General features: G+C 39.2%; 1 protein-coding gene across 16 annotated transcripts in view; it reads right to left on the bottom strand.

Annotated features, from left to right (window-relative positions):
- MAGI2 (membrane associated guanylate kinase, WW and PDZ domain containing 2) overlaps window positions 1-21075 on the bottom strand; it is a 757092-nt gene that overhangs the window by 18938 nt on the left and 717079 nt on the right. For 15 of the 16 annotated variants that reach the window (XM_072029077.1, XM_072029106.1, XM_072028805.1 and 12 more), the window contains one exon: window positions 4732-4870. The exons of the other annotated variant lie outside the window; for it this stretch is intronic. In XM_072029077.1, coding sequence (XP_071885178.1) covers window positions 4732-4870 — 139 coding nt within the window. The remainder of the gene's footprint in view (window positions 1-4731; window positions 4871-21075) is intronic. 16 annotated transcript variants of the gene reach the window in all.

Here is a 21075-nt window from a genome sequence, read left to right as displayed (position 1 = left end):
CCATGCCTCAGAGTCCTTCACCTTTTTTCCTTGTTTGCAATTATTTGGCTGTAAAATTTATTACTTTGAGATCTTTCTAATGACTCACATATTTTAATATAATTTTGTGTAATAAAAGGAAATGCTAGGAGCAGCAAGCCAGAAGAAGCAAGTTGCCAGGATTGCTGAGACTAAGAGTGAATTATCACAGGTTTTCCTAGGGACCTTCTTCCATTGATATTTAGGGAAAAATAGTGGTTGTTCTCAGAGAAAACTGCAGCTTCCTGGGGCTGATCTGTCATTAGAGTTAACTTGCCTCTTGCAGAGCTCATTGCTGGATGGGGAGGCTGCGATTTGTTAGTTTTATTTAAACTTGAATGTTGCTATCTTTGGATTTTGTGAACGCTTTTTTCCCACATTTTGCCTTTAGGGATGCCTCTTCATCCTAATGCTTGGCTGCGCAATATAGATGTGTTTCTGATGGTGTTTGTACAGCAGTGGCTAAGGCCTGTAAAATACAGTGCCTGTAATTAGGCTCCCACAGAGTGAGCACCCAGTATCTCCTGCTGAAGTCAATAACCTCTCAGACAGATGCATAAACAGGGAATTAAGCAGCCATTTTGAGAAAAAATCTTGGTCTGCTGTTTTAATCAAGTCGTATTTAATGCTGGGCTGAGAAGTGCTCAGAGATAAAGCTTTGGCTGTGCATTTTGTCTTGTGGTGTGTGCGGGACCTCGCGTTCCCTGCAGCAGGACTCCCTGGGCACTAAGCGCGCTACATGGTTGGGATCCCCAGCAGCACCTCTACTATTTCTTCCACAGTAATCCAATTTCTCACAGTGATCTTGCTTCTTTGCAGAACATATCTGGCAGGCTATTTCCTGTGAAACATGATGCTGCTGTTCTTTGGGGTTGGATGAGCTGCGGTAATTCACCTTCTGTGGAAGCCCAGTTTCTCTGGCTACCCTTATCCTCAGCAAACATGTTCTGAGATTCTGGCTGATAAAACATCTGTTTTCTAAGCTTCTTTTGCTGCACTCTGCTGTGAAATCAGCTTCCGTTTCAGAACATTAATCATATCCCTGCTCCTTCACATATATTCTGATAGAGCAGGGTGCGCTAGCATAGGATTTCTGGCTACGTGGGGACTTCTCTCTCTGAAGGACTCTCGGATCTCTGGATTTTTTTTCCAAGCACAATCAGCAGCCAGACTTGAGGTAAATGGTGCATTTGCAGCACTCTTTTCCTTCCCCCAGGTTTAAACAATGCCTCAGCTCATCCAGGTTTTCCTGGGATGTACTTATAGGGACAGATTTCCAGGTGGTATAAACAAGCATAATTCAGGAGATTTACACCCTCTCAGGGGTGCTTTCAGTTTCTTTGCTGAATGCTTTCTACTTTTCAATACACATTCTTCTGTTTCACTGATCACTTTCTTATCACTGATGTCTTTTCCTTAACACTGCTTTTACTGATGCCAATCATATCATCATTCCTACAGTGGTATTTCTTGTACTTAAGTACATACTGTCATATTTTGCACTAACAGAACAATGGTTCCGGAATTTAAAAAGAATTAATTATATCACACAAATAAAAAGTAGAAGACTGAAAGACAATAACGTGGCATTTTTTGGCCATTTGGTTTCAGCTATTCTAGGTAAGCTTCCTTCTTAATGCTGTGAGTCTGAATGTCATTGCTGTTGGAAAGGACTCAAAATGCAGCATTACTACAGCTGAGTTGGGAAGCCCTGATTTTTCACCAGGAAAGGATCCTGATACCCCTCCTCTTTGTTTGCATTCCTCCCTACTCTTTTGCACCATTGCAATCCAGATGCTAGCTCAGTCCTGCAGCCTTGCATTTTGATACTCAATGAAATCTTATTTCCCATTGAAGGGGTATAGAACTGGACACTGATGATGATAAGAATATTTCTGATGTGCTTGCTAAAAATAAAAAAGGCTGATTCTTTCAGTAAAATCTGCAATTAGTCTTGTTACAGCTCAGCTGTGTGGTTCTGGTAGGAAGAAAAGGGAACTACTAAGTTTGGACTAATTTGTCTTATGTCCTCAGGACCACTTTGTCCTTGAGTTATTGTCACAATCTTCTTTGTGTTCAGTTTCCCACTATTTGGAAAAAAAATCTTTTCTGTCAACAATATGCTGACAGATGCTCTTTGCAGTGCACTGACTAATCTTTGAGGTTCTGGCTTTCTTGAGGAATGCCCTTTGGTTTTAATCATTTCTATTTGTTATCTTCTGTTTTCAACTTCCTAAGAGGGTGCTGTTGATTTTTATGTGCACCTTCTTTTTGTTCTATTAACACTTCTCATTGCATTGGAAATTAAATAGGGAGGATTTGAATATCTCAGATAATTTCATCTTCTTATTTTGTTTCCATTCTATCTGCAGACTGGACACAGTCCTAACATTTCTCTGCCTGTGTCATGTTCACATTAAGAACTGCAGACACGTGGATGTTATCCTCTGCTGTTATGCTTTCTGTAGGTTGTGTTAACGCTACAAAGGGATTTCTGAACACTTCTGCTTTTCAGTGCAGTAGGCAAACATGGATTTCAAGCACTGTTGCTTAGTTCTTCTCTCATAAGGAGCAGTAAGCTGGGGGTGCAGCTAGGAAAACGTTTAACTCTTTCCTGGTAGCAAATATTACGGAATCATAGAATCAGAATCATAGAACCAGAATCATAGAATAAAACAATCTAGGTTGGAAAAAACCTTCAAGATCATCAAGTACAACCGTCAACCTGACCTACTGACTCCCAACACCAAATCAAGTGCCTTAGTGCCAAGAGTGCCTTAGTGTTTATATCACAGTCATTGCATTTTGACACAGCCTTTCCTCTAAGCCTTCCAAATGACTTTTCAAATGGTGAGCAAAGCTTTAAACAGTCCTGTGAAGTCACATCATTTTTTTCTGTTATCACTACAAGCTGTGCCTATATTTGTAGTGGTTTATTTGTATTTCCTACTTGGGTACTTCTGGGAAAGGGAAAGCTTGTATTCTTTTATACCTGTTGGGGGATTTGTTTTCCCAGAACAATGCTATAAACCCATTTTTTTCCATCTATTTACAATGTCTTATGACTCTGGAATAAGGTACAGATCTATAACATTGCATAAACATATACATTTATTTTAAGATCTGCCATAAGCCTAGGTTTAAGAGTCATCTGGAACTGGGATCTTAAGAAAGTCAGATTTGGAAAGGCTCTGAACTGTAATCAGATCTGGTATGGATTCTTTGCTCTCAACAGCCTCCTGTGACCCCCATTATATTAAATCATTTTCTGAGGGATGAGAGAACGGCTGGTACATGCCTTTGCTATTTGAGAAGGATTACTATTGCTAAGTCAGTCATGGACTTTTGTTTGCTCTTTCATTAAAAATGTTGCACCTCTCTCTATAAATCAAGTTTGGAGGTTATCTGAATCTCTGCTGGAGTTCTCCCTGGAGGGGTTATATATTGGCTAAAATTGATATTAAATATCTTTGTACCAATTTATCATAATCACTGTTAGCTATTCTGGCTTTGTTCCCACTCATAAAAAATACGACTGGCTGACTTTATCATCAGATGAGCTGAGAAACTCCTGAAAGCTGGTAAAAATGCAACAAACACTTTGCCAAGTATTGCCTCAGCCACAGGATTGTCTCTAGTTCAGAGGGGAAAATGGTACAATTACTACATAGACTGACAGCTGGCAAAGCACTGGCTTTCAGTGGAACTGACTAACGTCTCCAATAGAGGTATTGAATTTATGTTGATAGCAAAGGCTGACTTGAACCTACATTTAAGCCTAAGTATTACTTTGCATTTTCATACGTACTGCAATTACTGATTTTAATAGGAAATTACGTTGGAACTTCAAACAGAACATTGGAAATTGGATGTTCTAGGATAAGGAAGTTAAGGAATGATCATTTACAAAAACAAAAAACAAGCCTTTTGCTGAGATATTTAAGGCTGAGTTTTGGATATCGTAGAACTTATGTAAATATATGAATGTCATGCTGTATTTTAGAGTAAGATCTGTAAGACTTGATTTCCATTCAAAAAGATTTTTTTTTTTTTTTTTTTTTTTGTCTTTGAATGATCTTTGGGTAATTTATTTTTATTTCTTGTCATCTCATTAAGATCTTATATTATCTAAGTAACTCACAGTTTGAAATATTTGAAGTCCCAGAAAAGTCCCAGAAACAAAATGTGAGAAGAATGGATCTTGCTTTCTGACCATGTTGAGAAATCTCCTTTTCTATTCAGAGTTAACTTCTACATGATCAACTGTGTATACTGTCAGAGATAATACTGTGGGTGGGGTTATCAAGGAAGTACATTCTTTTTAATGCTTTGAGTTTAGATCTGAGCTGCTGTGATTCAAAATGTTCAGAGAAGTACCAATAGAGGAAAGAAAAGACAGCTTACAGGCAAATCAGCAACTCCCAGCACACTCAGAGATGTCCCCTAAAGAGTTCAAAGTGCTTCCTCCAATGCACATCTTCTAAGCCATTGCCTGTGTCAGGAGGGCAGCTGAGGACAGTGAAGTACATATATAGGGTCTTGAGCCAAGAAAGCACTTAAATATTCACATTTAAGTCCACCTGTACTTAGGTAAGTACTTAAGTCCATACTTAATGTGCCCCAGCACATGACGATATATCAATCTGCTACTTAACACCAAAGCAGATTTATATAGGTGCATGCAAATAGAAAAATGTAAAGATGAAAACCCACCATATTCAGGGACCTGGCCTGTTCCGCGTTTCAACAACAGTCGCACTCTCCTGCCACCAGACTTGATTAGCTCTATTGCTCTGGCATGTGTCATGTCCCTTGTGCTTTCTCCATTGATTTCAATTATTTGATCTCCTACCTGTCAGGTAAGAAGAACATCGAGTCAGACAGAATTGCAGGAAAATGAGCATTTCAGAAAGAGACATATTCAATGGATCACAGATTACTGGGATGACAGACAGACACATCAAGGCAAATTTGTTCCTGTCTGTCTGAGGGATATCACTGGCAGATTAAATAACCTCTGAGATGGATTCTGAATGGGGCGTATCAAATGCTGCTCATCTTCTGCTGAAATCAGTGTAACGTGCTTATAACCTCTATTGTGCCTTGTATACGTAAGAGTTTTTTTGAACCACTTGATATGTTGGAATCACTGGAAACATGCTACCCATGCTACACTTCAGCTTGCAGTGTTGTGCTGGCCTGAGAAGACTGTTGCTGCATGTAACTGGCTGCTTTCATAGAGAAAAGAGAGGGTCAGGGTGCAAATACTGAGATCTGCCATTGGACTATCCAAATCTTGGTAGCAAAGTTTCACACCAGGTTTAGAATTATCATGAAGCAAGCTAGGAAAGAAGGAAAGGTAAGCTGCTGTGGCTGCCACTGCACAGACCATGCACATCTTCCGGATTCTCAGGAAGATGTTTTGAACTATTTACCTACAGGTGGTTTTTGCTGGGATGTCCATTCAGAGCAGCAGTCCTCACAGCTCTGATTACAGATTTCTGCCACTGATTTCCCCACTGCATTGCAGCCAGTTAGCCTCATTGGTACTTCTCTGCCTCTATTTCTCTGGCTGCGAAGCAGGGCACTGATGCCTGTGTCACCCCAATCTCCTTCCCTGCCTTGTCTCCTGCTGGGATGTTCTGCCTCTGCTCTGCTCAGTGAGAAGAGCTGACTTTGGATGCTAGAAATCCCTCACTAAATAGGGGAGCACTTGCTTTCCATGGTCATGCACAGTAGGCAGCAGCACATGGAGCAAGCAGCAGCTGTACAGCTTGCTTGGTACTGCAGCACCATGGCCACACACTTGTTTTGTGTGATGGTTCAGTGAGCAGCACGGTGAGGTGACGCCAGCCCAGCATTCGCAGCACCACAGCCTTTGGAAGGAAGGTTTTGCAGCTGCACTGAGGATGCCTCCAAGCCCTGTTGACTCGCGCGTAGATCCCAGTGGTGGCAAAAGTGTTGGTCCAGGTGACATGCATCCAAGAGCTGCTCGAGGGTCTCAGATGGGTGGGCTCAGGAAACTCATTTATCAGTGTCACGAGAGCACATCTGCTTGGTGGGATCACACCTGCCTTGGTCTGCATCTACAGCCTCCTCACTGTGGGGAGCTGAGCAGATCCAACTCACTAAAATAGCGATGCTGCACGCATCTGAGAGAGGGTTTTAAAGAGGCTATACAGTTTTCAAGATGATGGGTACTTCCCTTTCCTCTTACAAGCCTCTCCTAACAAAACCAGCTCTTTGCTGGCCTTGGACATTGAAATGTTTTCTGTTTTATATGCTTTCTTTGCTACTATTGTATTTCTGTCAACTGAAAGCATAATCCTCCAGAGGCTTTCCTTCCTTCCCGAGTCTGAAATATAGTATTTACCAAATAAATGTGCATAATATGAGATATCAACAAGACTCCTAGCATCAAAGAAAACTGGAAGGGATGTCAAGAAGTCATCTAGTCCCTACTTTTGTTCAGAAAAGATGTTACTAAAAGCACTATGGCAGTTTCTCTATAAGAATTCATACCTTGTCAATAGGAGTTGCAGCCTATTTTAAGAACTCTCCCAGGATACTGTACGCAATCTCTTTCAGTACTTTATTTAACTAAAAAGTCATTGATCCGAATAAAACCTCTGAGCCTTGCTATCGTGCTCTTTATTTTCTGTAGGCTGAGCAGTGGAGGAAAAAAGTCAGGATTATTTAGTGTCAAAAGGCCTTATTTTTGCAGCGCAAATTTCTTTCTTAGAGGATTGTCTCCTTTAGGAGGAATGGACATGGATGTAGCATGCAGTACAGATTTTTAGACACTTCTGATGATATCCAGGCCAATGTGACATGCAGCAGAGGTACTCTTTGGATCATGCAGTGATCTCCACTGGGTTTGGCCATGCAGGTCTGTTCGTGTCACCCTGACTTTTGCAGTGCTGGTAGGATGTAGCTGCACACACACAAAACAAAACCAGAAAATCCGTCTTGCCACTTCTGCAGCACAAACATGAAAGATGGATTTATTGTACTCTCCCTACAAGGATGTTAGTAAGGCCAAACACAGACAAAATTCCACCAGTTTGGGAAAACCTGCTTCTAAATGTCGTGAAACAATTAAATCCTCATAGAAATCCTGTAAAAGTCAAGTCAGATTTTGCAGAGGCTTAAATATAGCTCCTTTTTGTGCCATGTTGCCTGGATATACCATGTTTTGCAGAAGGTATTTAAAATGATCTTGTTAACATGTTTTGAGAGAAGAAGTGCCAGATTAGATCAAATGAAGGAGGTGTTTTTAACACTCCTTGATATATAGCCTTTAAAATGAGTAATGATGAAAGCTGTTCAGTGCACGCACAGTCCTTCAAATAAAATCTTCTACACTCCTGAGCAGAAAGACAGGAGGAGATTTTAATACAGTTTAATATGTAAAAAGGTTAAGTTAATGCCATATTTTCCCTTGCTGTTTGCCTTTATTCTGTTCTCATTGGTCAATATACAGGAACTATCTTGTATTAGTGTAACCTTTTCTGTATTTCAGTATTTTTTTTTCTCTATAGTCAGCAAGTAGCTGATTTGATAATTCCCTCTTTTTAATATAAAATCATATGTTCAAATAACCTTGGAAAACTTAAAAAAAATATATATATTAAAGCCTAGCATTCCGGTTATGTGACTGAAGGAGGGGAGAGAAACAAGTATGCAAAAATTAGGTACTCTGAAATTTCCATTACAAGATTTGAGACCAGAGTGAAAATAAATAGTGGCAGGAGCCGTGGGTTATTTGTTTTCCATGCATTTGTGTCTTTTGGCTGACTGATGTATAAATGAAACATGCCGCCTGTGCAGCACAAACCCAGGTCTGATTAGATATGGAAAACAACACAGAAGAGAAATGTTATGAATGCTCTTGCCCTTAGAAAAGCTTCAATTAGACTTCCCCCTATCTAGGGAATTCTTACAAAAGAGAAAACCTTGACTGAGAACTGGTTTCCCCTGTGTCTAATAAGGTATGGGTTCTTATTCTGTATTATTTATTTATTTTTTACTTTTTTTTCCAGTTAACATTTAAAACCTGCTTGCCTTCCCCCAGCCCTGTGATGTTTGATACAGGAGGCTGTCTCTCTCTCTACTTAGGTGGCTATTTTCAGAAAGCAAAACCTTGTCTTAAAGCAAAAGCTTCTTGTGTGACTCTTGACAGATACTGCTAGTGTAGATCATTCACTGGAGAGAGGGAAAGACATGGAATTTTGTGCTGAGGCTATTTCTGCCTGTTTAAAACCCAGTAATTGTTGAAGAGGAGCTCAGGTATACCCGCATATTGAAGTTACTCTCTTTTCAGGATCAGAGGTTGGTTCCTGCAGTTTTATGCCACACATGACCTTTTCTTGGTAATTCTCTTCTGGGTACTTCCAAGTCTGTACACAGTCTCAAAACTGTAGATAATATTAAGCTAGGGGGTAAGCAAAACTGATCAAAATGATAAAAATCTTCCCATGTGGGAGAAACAATCTTGTTAATAATGCTCCCAGAATAAGATTTTTGCATGTTTGTCGCACATCAAATCTGTGACTCATGATTAGCCTGGACTCTTTACTCTGAGGGTGGTGAGGCACTGGAACAGGTTGCTGAGAGAAGCTATGGATGCTCCATCCTTGGAGGTGTTCAAGGCCAGGCTGGATGGGACTTTGGGAAACCTGGTCTGGTGGGAGGAGTCCTTGCCCATGGCAGGGGGTTAGAACTGGGTGATCTTTAAGGTCCCCTCCAACACAAACCATTCTGTGATTCTGTGATTCTATGATTCCAAGACTTCCCTGCAGTCTTATCTAGACAGTTACCCCCTATTTTAAACTGCACATCTAATTTTGCTACCCTTAAAGAAACACAGTGCACTTCAGTGAATTTTATCATATTGAGTGCTTCAGTATGAAAAGTTCATTTTGAAATCTAAGTCAGTTCCTCAAAGCCTTCTAAGACTTCTAATAACCTCTTGGCATTAAGAAATGTTACTATTTACCAATAACTCTCTAGTTATTGATGAAATTATTGAATTGAGCTGGTTTCATCGCAGACCCTTCAGAACCACACTTGTAATTTCACACTTGTAATCCTCCTTCAGGAACAAAGCATTCAGAACATCCTTTGAGAGTCATTATTTCCCCATCCTGACTGTGAATTTCCTACAAGGTGCTTTTGAAAGGTGAAAAGAAGATGCCTCATACCTTCTCTATCCCATTGTTGCACAAAGAAATAAAAATGAAAATAAAAAAGAAAACTAGACTGATATGACAAGGTTTGTTTTTCACAACTTATGTGTTATTTTTTTCAACTTTTTGATAACTTGCCACAGATTATTTCTGGGAATGAAAGTTAAAGGAATTTTAGTCTGCTAATGTATTTTAAAAGTAAGGGATATGTTTGCTTTTCTCTAGTCTGCTACCAACTTTCTTGTCCTCCATGAGTTCTTGGAGATTGTTACTAATAGTCTAGAAATTACCTTCTCTAAATCACTGAGCATACGTGAAAATCAACAACTTCAGCTGACTTGAATCTTAAAATTCTTTAAGCAGTTTTCTCCTTAATCTTATCTCAACTCATTTCTTTTTGTTGAAATTGGTGTACTGTTCAGAAAATTGTCCTTCTGAATAACTCAATGAAGATTGATAGAAAGAAAGCACTGAATATTTCAGCCTCCTCCACATTCTCAGTGAGTGATGGACCTATACTTTCCTTCTCTTCATATTTATTTTAATATATTTATGTTACCTTGTTACCTTTTATACTTTTCTTGCAGACTGCCTGTATATCATTCTGACACATTTAATCTTCCTTATGCATCTAATGGGACACCAGCCACCTAACAGGTGTTGTAGCATCAAGCTTTGACTGTCTGAATCCTTTATTGGGTATGACCCTGTGGCATTAGCTCCTTTCATGGAAAGTGACACATTTGAATATCAGTTTCTTATTTATAAGAGTCATTTCAGCAAGCTGCCTTTTGTGGAGATATAAAGGTTTTTGCATGAGACACCAGAATATTCCAAAAGATAAGCTTCAATGTCGCAACATCATCATTTTGCACGGTGTTTGGTTTCTCTGTCACTTTGCACTTACAGATTTCATTTTTTTTTTGTCAAGAAATTAACATAAAAAATAGTTCCCAAAGTCTGTGGAGTTAGCCATCCCTAAAATTACACCTTCAACTCCTACACCATTCAGGTGCAATTTTTTCACGACAGCCTGAGAGGATGCGTGCATCCTAATCACCAAGTTTTATATGCACAAACAGCACAGGAAAGGTTTGAGAGTGCAGCACTTGAAACACAATATTTTAATCTCACAAAGCCACAGACTGCCTTTGGCTCTGTAGAATAAATGTTAACCTGAAGGTGTTGTTGCATGGGGTCTGTGGCAGTTTGGTTGCCAGTCGTGAACCAGCCAATGGATCCCTTTCTGCTCCCAACAGGCAGGCCTTGCACTGTGGCACCCCCCCAGAAAACGGCACCAGTTCTGATTTGTGACCTTCCTGGCCGTCTTCAGCAGAGATGACAAAGCCTGAGCGATCAGACATTCCCACCAGCTGAAGCCTGGCAAGTTGGCTGGGTAAGTGTGCATGTCTGTTGCCTGAGATGTGTTTATTCTGAAGAAACACTCTCCAGCTATGAATCTGGCAACTTTTGCACACATCAATTTCTCATTATGCTTCTTTCTTCCTATCAAACGAGGCCCTGGCTGAATTTTCATTCCCTTTGATATAAATGCCTACCCACATCTACCGGTGCTTCTCCTGACCCGATGGCATTCGACAAGAAGAATTCTTCTCTTAGACTCTTACAGTGTCCAAGCACAAAGTAAACACTGAATGCTTCCCTCCACTTAATGCTTTTAAAGTTGAATATTAACAATTTAAATGTATTTGTGAAAGTAGTTTGTGTGTATGGGAAATGTCTCTTAACAAAATCTGTTCAAGTTAATTCAGACTCTCCATCCATGCATAAGAACAACTGAGCTATAAAATTGGGCAGCATGTTTTCTGGTAATAATGAGAAGATAATATTCCTAAGGAGTGTTTAAGTGACATCACTATTGATAGGTTAATTAGAAAGAAAATTGTAAAGCTTCTCTGAATCATTAGAATAAAGAGCTGCTATTACATGTGAGTTTCGCTGCAGAGTCTTTGTTCTGGCCATATTTTATAGTAATTATTACCTGTCTTGTTTAAAAAAAAGCCAATCAGCACATACAAACAAAATTTCAGAAGTAGGCAAAATCAGAAGGAAATATATATAGCTTTACTGTAATAAAAGTTTTTCCTTGTTCAAACATACTTCTAAACCACTTGCGATAGCCTTGTGTATATTTGCTTCTGCTAGCTTGTAAGAAACCGTCTCTAAGCAGGTGTATAGTTCCCTGTTGCACAAAATGAAATTAATTGCATATGCACATTTTCATTCTATGTTAAATGAGGAAATCTAATGATAAAAGCAGCCTCAAATGATTTGTGCAGAGGGCATTGCTATCTGTCATTTTATTAATGCATTTTCTAATTAAACCTCAGGAAAGAGACTAATTACTCTTAATTACTTTTTATATGGGCATTCTATTTTTATAACGGAACTTTTTTTTCATATATATTTGTTGCTGTTGTTATTGTTAATGAGTCCAAAAGGCTGAGAGATTGTCTGTACTTGGAAACTGAACAAAATAGCAGCTCCAGAACATCTATTTTGGTGAATTTCCAAGTGATGTCAAGCCCTGATATCATTGCCTGGTGTTAGGCATAGGCTGGGTATCTGCTGTGCAAATTTCCTCACAGCAGAGAATTTGTACTGCCGCTTGTAATGTATAGCTTGGTGTATTTCTAGTCTTGGACTTCCTCAAGTGTATTGTAGGTACATGTAGCTTGGATATCTTGGTAAGAGAAAAAATATTTCTCTTTGGAGGAATTACAAGGTTGTGTGCCTTGCACTATTTGAAGCAACCACCCATGAAGGTATTGAGTCACAAACTCTTCTGTTTGATGGCCATCCAGCTGTTTGAGCAGGGAAGCCACCTTTTCACCTTTTGCTGAGAAGAGGGAGAAATTTAGAATTCTATTACTGAAAGAGAACTTGGAAACTGGAAAATGCATAACCGCATGTCTGTGCAGAATGGGGAGTGTATGAACGAAAATAGGGTTTGCAGTGGTTGGCAACTAAGCGGACTTATGGTACTCTAGAACACCTGAAGTCTTCGTCAGCATTGCTGAAAAATAATCCATGTATATGTGAATTAAAGATGTCAAAGATAAAAGGAACATTCATTAACTTACTAGAGAAAAGTGTATACTAGTACATTTTTAAATAGTGCTAGGATGACTCAGTGTAGAATAATGTAATGTTAATAGCTATTTCACCACTGCAATCATGGATGGGAATCAGTAGAGACTGTAAAAAAGGAAAAAAAAAAGTTTCTGATGTATTCTTGATGGACTCAGCCAGTCCCATTAAGCAACCAGATTTTAAAGATCCTATACATAAGCCTAGGCATAAGTTTTCATGGAGAATGATCCATCCAAAGTTGTATCCAGAGAGGAAAACAGAAAAGAACATAAACTCTGAACATAAGCCATGAAAACATTTTGAGGAGGAGACTGATAAAACAGAGCTAAGAATGTACTTTCAAACATACCAGAAGTGTGGAGCCTGTCAGAGAACCAAGATCTCAAAAAATAGCAAGACAGAAAAGACCACAAGAAAAAGATTAGGTGAATTCTTTGCATTGATGTTCACTGAAGAGGAGGGCAGCCAAAACCCTGCAAAGGGCCTGCTCAGCGGAGGGGCGAGATTGAGGAACTGGCTCCACCAGCAGTGCCAGTGGGAAAGATTGTAGAACAAATTGATGAAGTGAATAGGAAGAAACCACCAGAAGTACTCATCATGGCACTCATCCATGATTGAAGGAATTTGGATATGAAGCTGCTGAACTAGTAGCTACAGGATGTAATCTGCTGCCTACTTCGGTAAATGGCTTAGTAGCAGAGGAATGGGAAGTGGCAAGTGTGACACCAGTCCTAAAAGACAGTCCTGGAAAGTGACCAACTGAGTCTTACGTTCATTCCAGCAGACGGATGGAAGCAATAAGGAAGGCGAAGGTTAGCTGGCACATGGATAATTATGATATACGGGGGAAGGATCAGTGTGGCTTTTGTAGAGGGAAGCCATTCCTCACAGACCTGTTGCTGGCCACTGAAGCTGTCAATGACTATGTAGATAAATGAGATATGGTTAGTATACTGACTTTTTCAGAAAGCTTCTAACAGTAAACTCTTCAGTAAAGGCTCTGCTGTGATGGGAGAAAGAATAGGGTCTTCTAGGTAAGAGATTAAATTCAAGGGGAAAAAAAAAGTTGGAAATAAGTGGTCAATTTTCACAATCAAAAGACCTTACCATAGTGATTACTCTGTTCAGCATATTTGTAAGTGGCCTGGTGAAGAGCTTGAAGATTGTGTGATAAGATTTGCAGGCAACATAATACCATGCAGGATTGTCAAATCTAAATGTAATGTTAAAAGCTGTGGAAAGATAGCACAATACCGTGTGTTAAAGCAGCAGGTGAAATTCAGTAGTGCTAAGTGCTAAGTGCAGTGCATGTGGAAAATTACACACACAATCACTCTAAATTAACCATTACCCCTGAAGAGAAAGATCTTACATTCTTTATGGTTAGTTCTCTGAAATGTCAGCCCAGTCAAGAAAGCAAACAGAATGTTAACCATTAGAGAAAGAATAGGGAATAAAGGAGAAACCATCATTAAGTCATTTAGGAGCACCAATATCTTTAAAAACTTCAGGTTTTTCTAGTCCTTTTACCTCCAGAATGTGATAGACGGATAAATGGTTCAGAGGAGGCCAGTGAGGATGGTCAAAGGTGAAGAAGAGCTCCCTTACAGGGCAAGATGAAATAGATTGCTAAACATTGGCAGAAAAAGGTGTATATGATGTTGGTCAACAGAATAAGGGATAATATGGAAAATGAGGAAGTAATCATAATATTACTATGCTGTAGCTATGATTAAAAAAGATTTTTGTCTTGAAATAATGTAAACATTCATTTTTGAAACCCATTGATATAGCATATCAGGAATTTCAAAAGCATAAGCACATTCAAATAAATCACTAAAAGTAATTCTGGATCCTAAATATGAAAATTCCAGCATGAAAAAAATCTGAAGTGTTGCCTGCTGGAGGTTTGGATGTTGTTATAGCAGGTGAAGAATCATTTCATACATGTTCTATAGTCCTTCCCTAAGCATCATCTACTTGTACTTGGAGTGAAGATACTAGGCTGGGTAGTGGGCTGTAGGAATGGATCTAATATTTGCATCCTTTTACCTTCACAGGTGACCTCTTCCAGTTCTGACTTGTGGCAGTTTGGGGCAACACAGAAGAGAGGCTGCCTCTGTTATGCCTGTGGCTGGACAAAATGTTTCAGGTGTCAGAGCACATAATTTGGTTTCTCCATTTTTTTTCCTAATGCTCTGGACTCTTAATTTTGGAATTTACAGCTAATTATCTTTTTTGACCTGGAAACCCTTATAAATATTCCATAAAATATAGATTTAAATATGGTGCCTGTCTGCCAATTAAGTATTTTATTCATAAAACTTCATACTAAACTATTTTAAGCAAGATTATTAACTTGTTCTTTTTCATAGGTGGCTTGAAGGACTTTTCTATTAGGCATGGATTTACAAAGATACTTTGAATGCATCATATTGAGAACATTTTTGAGAGTATGATGTTAATTACATGTATGAGAGGTGTACTCTTTCTCCTTATCTTTCTGCAAACAAATTCTAACAAAAAAAACAAACAACAACACAGCTTTTTAGGGAAATGCTGAATAATAGCTCACCTACAGTTAATCCAGCCTTGATTTATTATGCTTTTATGCTGTCAGAATATATTCAGCATCCCTCAGGACCTCATTTTGCATTTCTTTGTTGTAGACACAAGAATGTTGATCAGCTTTATGTCTGCGTGTCAATATATTCTTCCTTGAGTTCTGCCAACTATACTAACCCAGCATGCAGCTCCTCTTACCACAGGCTGACACACAGCTCATATGCTCGAGTATTCCAGTTGAATTCCCAGAGATCAGATCAATCACACCCACTCTCTCTACAAGTGAGGTTGGACAGTGATGTATGTAGTAGGGAATTGGCACATGAATGAGATTACCCCAAAGGGACATGCAATTCGGTGGTAAAGCATAGCTAAACATTTTACCGTACTGTTCAGATGGATCACAAATCACAGAATAAATGGATGGGACAAAGAATATCTTTGTCTTTATGTTCCACTGTAATGACAGTGTTGACATTCACTGAATGCTTACTATGAAGGTAAGATTTATATTACAGCTTAAAGGAAGCCAGGTATGCCGCAGGATTTAAGGGTAAGTGCTACTTACGTAGGAAAGATTGGCTACTTAACTGACATGAATCACATTGTAGGCATTTGTCTTTCAGATATGTGCATAAAACTATAATAAAATAGAGGCTGGTGGAGCACTGTATCTTCCAGGAGCATTCTTGTGTCCCTTATGTGTGTGCATAACATCCATTTTTTAACATCTAAATATTAGTGACTTTTCAGCATGGTTTCTGACAGTCTTCTCAAGCCCTCACTCATTCTAAGTGCTCAGCAGTCGACTTCCTGCTGCTCTCAGTGCACCACCTGGAGAAGACCTTTCTGTTTATTAGGCTTCTTTCACCTTTATGCTTGCTGTAACTACCATAAGCCTGCAAGAGGTGTTCCAATAGCAATATCTACTTTTCTCCAATAGTCTGAACATAGGACCTCATTGCCTTGTAAGAACTGGAGATTCACAGAAGTCACTCAGCACTTTATCTCCAAGGCTTCAGTTTTCTTTCTGATCCCAAATAAGACTCCAAACAGTGTTACAGCAAAAAATAAGCATCACACTGGCCAATTGTTGGTTTAATTTTTGGTTACTGTGATTGCCCTATATGTTTGTAAGAAAGCAATGACTGAACAAGCCATTTTTGCCTTCTTCCCATTTCCTTCCTGTAGCTTTCTTGGTTGTCACATCTACTGTGTGACAATTATTTGGCTCCTGTTTTTAATACTTTTTGTTCTAATCACTGTCAGGCTGAGCTGAGCTACTTCTTGCTCACCATACTTACAGGCTGCAACTGCTGGTGCATTCCACTGGAGACTGCATCAAATAACCCTGCAGTGTGGGGTAATCAAAGATGGAGCATCTAAAACAGACACTGAGCTGTTAATGAGAAATCCAGGTGAGGCTCCCACCAGTGCAAGCTTTGGGGTCTGCACAGCAACATCCTCTTAAAGATTTACATTTATTGTAGAGTAAGAAATCATTCATTCTTCCTTCTGAGCTTTTAAAGCTCCATTTCTGACAGAAAACAAACAGTCCTGTAGATGGTCTGCGCTTTTTCACATTTACTTCTTCCCTTTGTCAATGGCCCTACAAAAAGATGAGATAACCCTACACTCTATCTCAAAAAGATGAGATAACCCTACACTCTACAGAAACTTTTTTTTTTCTTTTTTCTTTTTTTTTTTTTTTTTTCTGGATGGTCTGAAGAAACAAAAGAAACAAAGCAGTAATATGTGGAGTGTGGAATCACAAAGGTTAGGAGACAATACCTGTGTGTGAAGCTGCAGGTACTGCCTGTGGTAGCTAGTAAAAAGTTTGTCTGTGGAATGGGAATCTCACAAATTGGTAGTAGTCCTTCCATTTCAGCTTGGATTTTGTCTTCTCTAAGATGTAAGACACCAGCTACTAAAGATAGTTTTTAAACAGAATGATGATACATTACATTATGACACAGGCTGAAAAGTGTCTGTGGAAGCTGTGTTATATTCATAGGGAATGCTAGCTTAATTGTTGGAAACAGATTACTTTTATCATTAAAAACCTATAAATCAAGGTCTGCTAAAAATGGATATAGTGATAAAATGACTAGACAAACACCAAGCTAAGTGCGTGTAACAACAAGCAGACAAGAAAGCCAAAATGGAAAAATCCTATGATGAGCATGTAAGAAAAAAACTGCTGTGCACAGTATAAAAGCCTTCCCAGACACTGTTAGGACATAATTACCTGAAGCTGCTCTAAACTTTGCCTGCATTTCAGTTCTGCCTGTCTACCCAGCGAACCCAGAATAGCTCAAGTAATTTCTGAGTGCCTGACTTGAGACGTTCGGGAGTGTCCTGTTCTGAGGAGATGGGCTTATACTCCCTTGTTAAACTCCACTGTTGTACAGAGTTTTCAGAGTCCGGATAGATAGCTGCTTGCATATTTCATATTGCCTTGAGAAGTCTGAAGAGCTGTTCTCAGTCCTAATAAATGTCTTCTGGGGAATGTGGTTAGCAATAGCTAACTTTTACTTGACACTCTACTGTTCAGAAGCATGGTACTGATGCTTTTCAAAGGAGACTTAAGCTAACATCTAGCATGGCTTAAGAGAGGGCTTTAATGTCAGAGTTTCACAGGTGCCCTGTCTTGTTGCAAGCAAGATGCAAAAGCTATGTCATCAGAAGAAAAATAATAGAAGCAATTGCCTGACCTTGTATTTGGGATGCTTACAGAGAGAGAAATGACAGTTTTGAATACTGTTGAATATTTGCACATGGATTTTGACAGCAGTTTCAAATGAAATGCTTATGCCTTCCATGATGTGAAACCTCAGTTCTGTTTCCTTACAAATAAGACACAGGCTTTGTCTTGGCTACTTGCCTATTTGGGTCCTTGGCTCTTGAATATTGAATTCTCCTTTTTGCTAGAAATATTTCTTAATGTAGGTGGATAAAGTTTCTTGAATAAGGTTGGTGTGAATTTTGTTATCATGGGAAAGGATGAAATACAGACTGTGCTAATCTGCAGAATGCCATGAACCAGTCCACAGCATGGGTTGGTTACTATTATGGGGTGGCTCTTACTGCAGTGCTCTCTTGGCAAGCTAGACCAGACCAAAGCAACACAAATTCCTATGCAACAATAGCACAGAAGCTCATAATTGACACTGTAGGAATAGCCTTTCCCTTGTGCCTATTTTTAGCTCCAAGTCTGTACAAATGAAACAAAGAGAGGAGCACAGGCAGCAGAAAAGCAACAAATAGGAAAAAGGAATGAAGACTCAGAGAAGGAATTCAAAGCACGACAGATACAAAATTCTGCAGTGTCTGTGTTTCAGAAGTTGGTTCTGCACATATATTCAAAAAAAAAAATCTACAAAAGAATGAGAAAAATAATGTAGTAGGAGATATGAGAAAGCTAGTGATAGGGATAACTGGTGTACATGGACTGAGAAAAATGAGTTGACAAGACAATGATACCAGAAATGTCAGAGATGAAAAGTATGACTTTCATGGAAGAAGTGAAAAAAAAGATGTAACTCACAAAGTGACAAAATGACACAGATGTACATTGTGTATAAAAAAGCACATTGTGCTCTCATTCTTCATGAATTTCACATTCAATGAGCCCAATTGTGCAAGACATTCTGTATCTTTGCAGCCCTCAGCCACATGTTCTTTGTTTGAAGCTGTTTTCAATAAGCATGCTGGCTGCAAGAGATACCATTCAAGGCAATAAGAGATCTGTTGATCATATCTCACACGTCTTGGAAACACTACGACCATCCTTAACAATTCTCCTGAGAGATGTTAGTAGTCCCCCACCTCTAAGGCAGGAAGGGATAGAGATCTGCAGGCAGGGCTCAGCTGATCATTGTCCTCAATGTGAGATAAGAAGAAAAATATGAGTTATCATGAGCCTCATCTAAATAGACCTATAAAATTGTTGCCAGTAGAGTCTGAATCTTCAAAGGCTGGAGGGACTGTGCTCCACATTGTCTGTGTTATGTCTCTCATCTCTGGTAACTGATTCATCTTGATATTACAATTACTGAGTGTGTGTGCCATATTTTTGTCCTTCTCTGAGACTAGATTTGCAGTGTGATTTTCCAATATTGCCATTATTGATCTCATCACGAACTAGTTTCAGATTTTTTTTTTTTTCCCAACAGACCTCTGCCATTTCTGGATATAAGATATCAAAGATACTAATAATTCTCCAAGCTTTTCTCCTGGTTCTTTTAATACATTCTTGGATTATGGAACACAGATATCATCCTGTTCTCTCCTTTTAGCCATTGTATGGACAGAGTATTGTATTTCTCCTGTTCCCTCATCCTGAAGAAGAAAAGTGGAGGGAAATAAATCTGTAGAACTCAGAGGTCCCAGAGAGTCTATCTGCCACTTAAAGTTCTGGACAATTACTTTTCCTTGTATGTTCTTTTCCTTATATCTAATGAAACTTTTCTTCCGTGCTTATAAGCTGTAAGATATTTTGCTGTTTGTGAACATTCATTTAGTTTACTGGAATTATTTTGAACCACATTTTTCAAGTTCTGTAAACTGTTGCTGTAGCAAGCTTCAGAATTAACCATCGTAACTTGATGTCTGCCCAGCTGACAATTATGAGGGATCTGTATTATCTTCCAGGTTAGTGTTCAGGTTTCCCCCTAAAGAGGTCATTTGTAAGGAATCTTCATTAATCTTACCCATGAATTGCAGCGAAATCCTGCCAAAGTTAAGCATGCTATTTGACCTGACATATGGGTTTATATGCAGCTACACAGCTACACTGTGACTTGCCAACACTGGCTGAGAACAGTTCACCCACAATGCATACAGAGGGGACTCATCTCTGTCTCTGGAGTGACGGGGGGATCCCAAGAGCTAACTGTATTGGAAGCTGAAGTGAGTCTAACTGGGAATGAGTGGCAAAAGCACCCCATCGTGACTGGCCCAGAGGCTCCGTACATCCTCGGCATAGACTACCTCAAGAAAAGGTACTTCAAGGATCCAAAAGGGTATCGGTGGGCTTTTGGCATAGCTGCCTTGAGCAAAGAGAAGATTAAGCAGCTGTCTACCCTGCCTGGTCTCTCACAAGACCCTTCTGCTGTGGAATTGCTGAGGATTGAAGAACAGCAAGTGCCTATTGTGACTATAACTGTGCACCGGCGGCAAAAGATACTCTTGTGAAGATACTCTTGCCATAGACTTCTAGATCCTTTGATAGACGTTTCCCTCCCATGTCTTGTGACAGATGAATCCAAGTTAAGTGAGGATGTATGCCTGGGCTTTCTGCAGAACCAGAGTCTTTGAGTTCAAATAAAAGACTCAGTGCATGTAAAAGTACCAGGAATAAGAACAGGGTAGTAAGACTGTAAAAGTTTAAAAATTCTTTTTAAGGGAATAATTTATTAAACCTTAAGACATATTGCAGTGTCTATTTTGGCTGGCAGAAAGGGGTCCTTGGGTAGAAAAGCAGTATGCAGGCAAGACTGATGAACTTTGTATGACACCAACTCAGTAGTCTTCCACCTTTCAGGTTCCCAGAACAAATCAGCAGAAAATTGAAATAGAAAGCTACATCAGTTACGAAGGGCAATTAAGCACTACTTTAGATCTTGCATTACTAAAACGGGGAGTTCCTCAGTGGATTTGTTTCCACTAAAAGCACAAACTGCCTGGCATGCCATTCTCAAGGGGGAGGAAAATCAGGACTTTTGAAATGAAAAAGTGAAGGGATAACAAACTTTATGAAACCTTTCCCCCCTTCCATTAATATTTTCAGAGCCAGAGTTCTGGCAGGGCCAGTGGAAGCCCATCACTTACAATGCTTGCTCTACTCATTCTGTGTCTGTTCTTTCATCTACGCTTCAATTTTGGTTTCGCTCCTTTCCAATCTTTATCATTGCCATTTGGTTCACTTTCTGTTCACTCCTAGTGTAGATATATTGTATTACGTTCATGCTTACTTTCCTCAGTAATGTGTCTATTCTATTTATTTTTACAAGACATATTTCCATACCAGTTCTTTATTTACATCTGACTTCCTATAATCTTAGATTTTAGTTTAAATTTATTCTCTGTGTCTGTAATGCATAACACTGTTAGATGTATTTAGACCTCAGAATCTTTTAAATGTGTCCTGAGAGACTTTCACATTTTTTAGAATGTGTCCAAGCAGAAT

This window comes from Anas platyrhynchos, chromosome 1 (assembly GCF_047663525.1).
Source record: "Anas platyrhynchos isolate ZD024472 breed Pekin duck chromosome 1, IASCAAS_PekinDuck_T2T, whole genome shotgun sequence".
Classification (NCBI taxonomy): Eukaryota; Metazoa; Chordata; class Aves; order Anseriformes; family Anatidae; genus Anas; species Anas platyrhynchos.
Note: the sequence above shows the minus strand (reverse complement) of the source record. Positions and strands in the feature narration are given on the sequence as shown.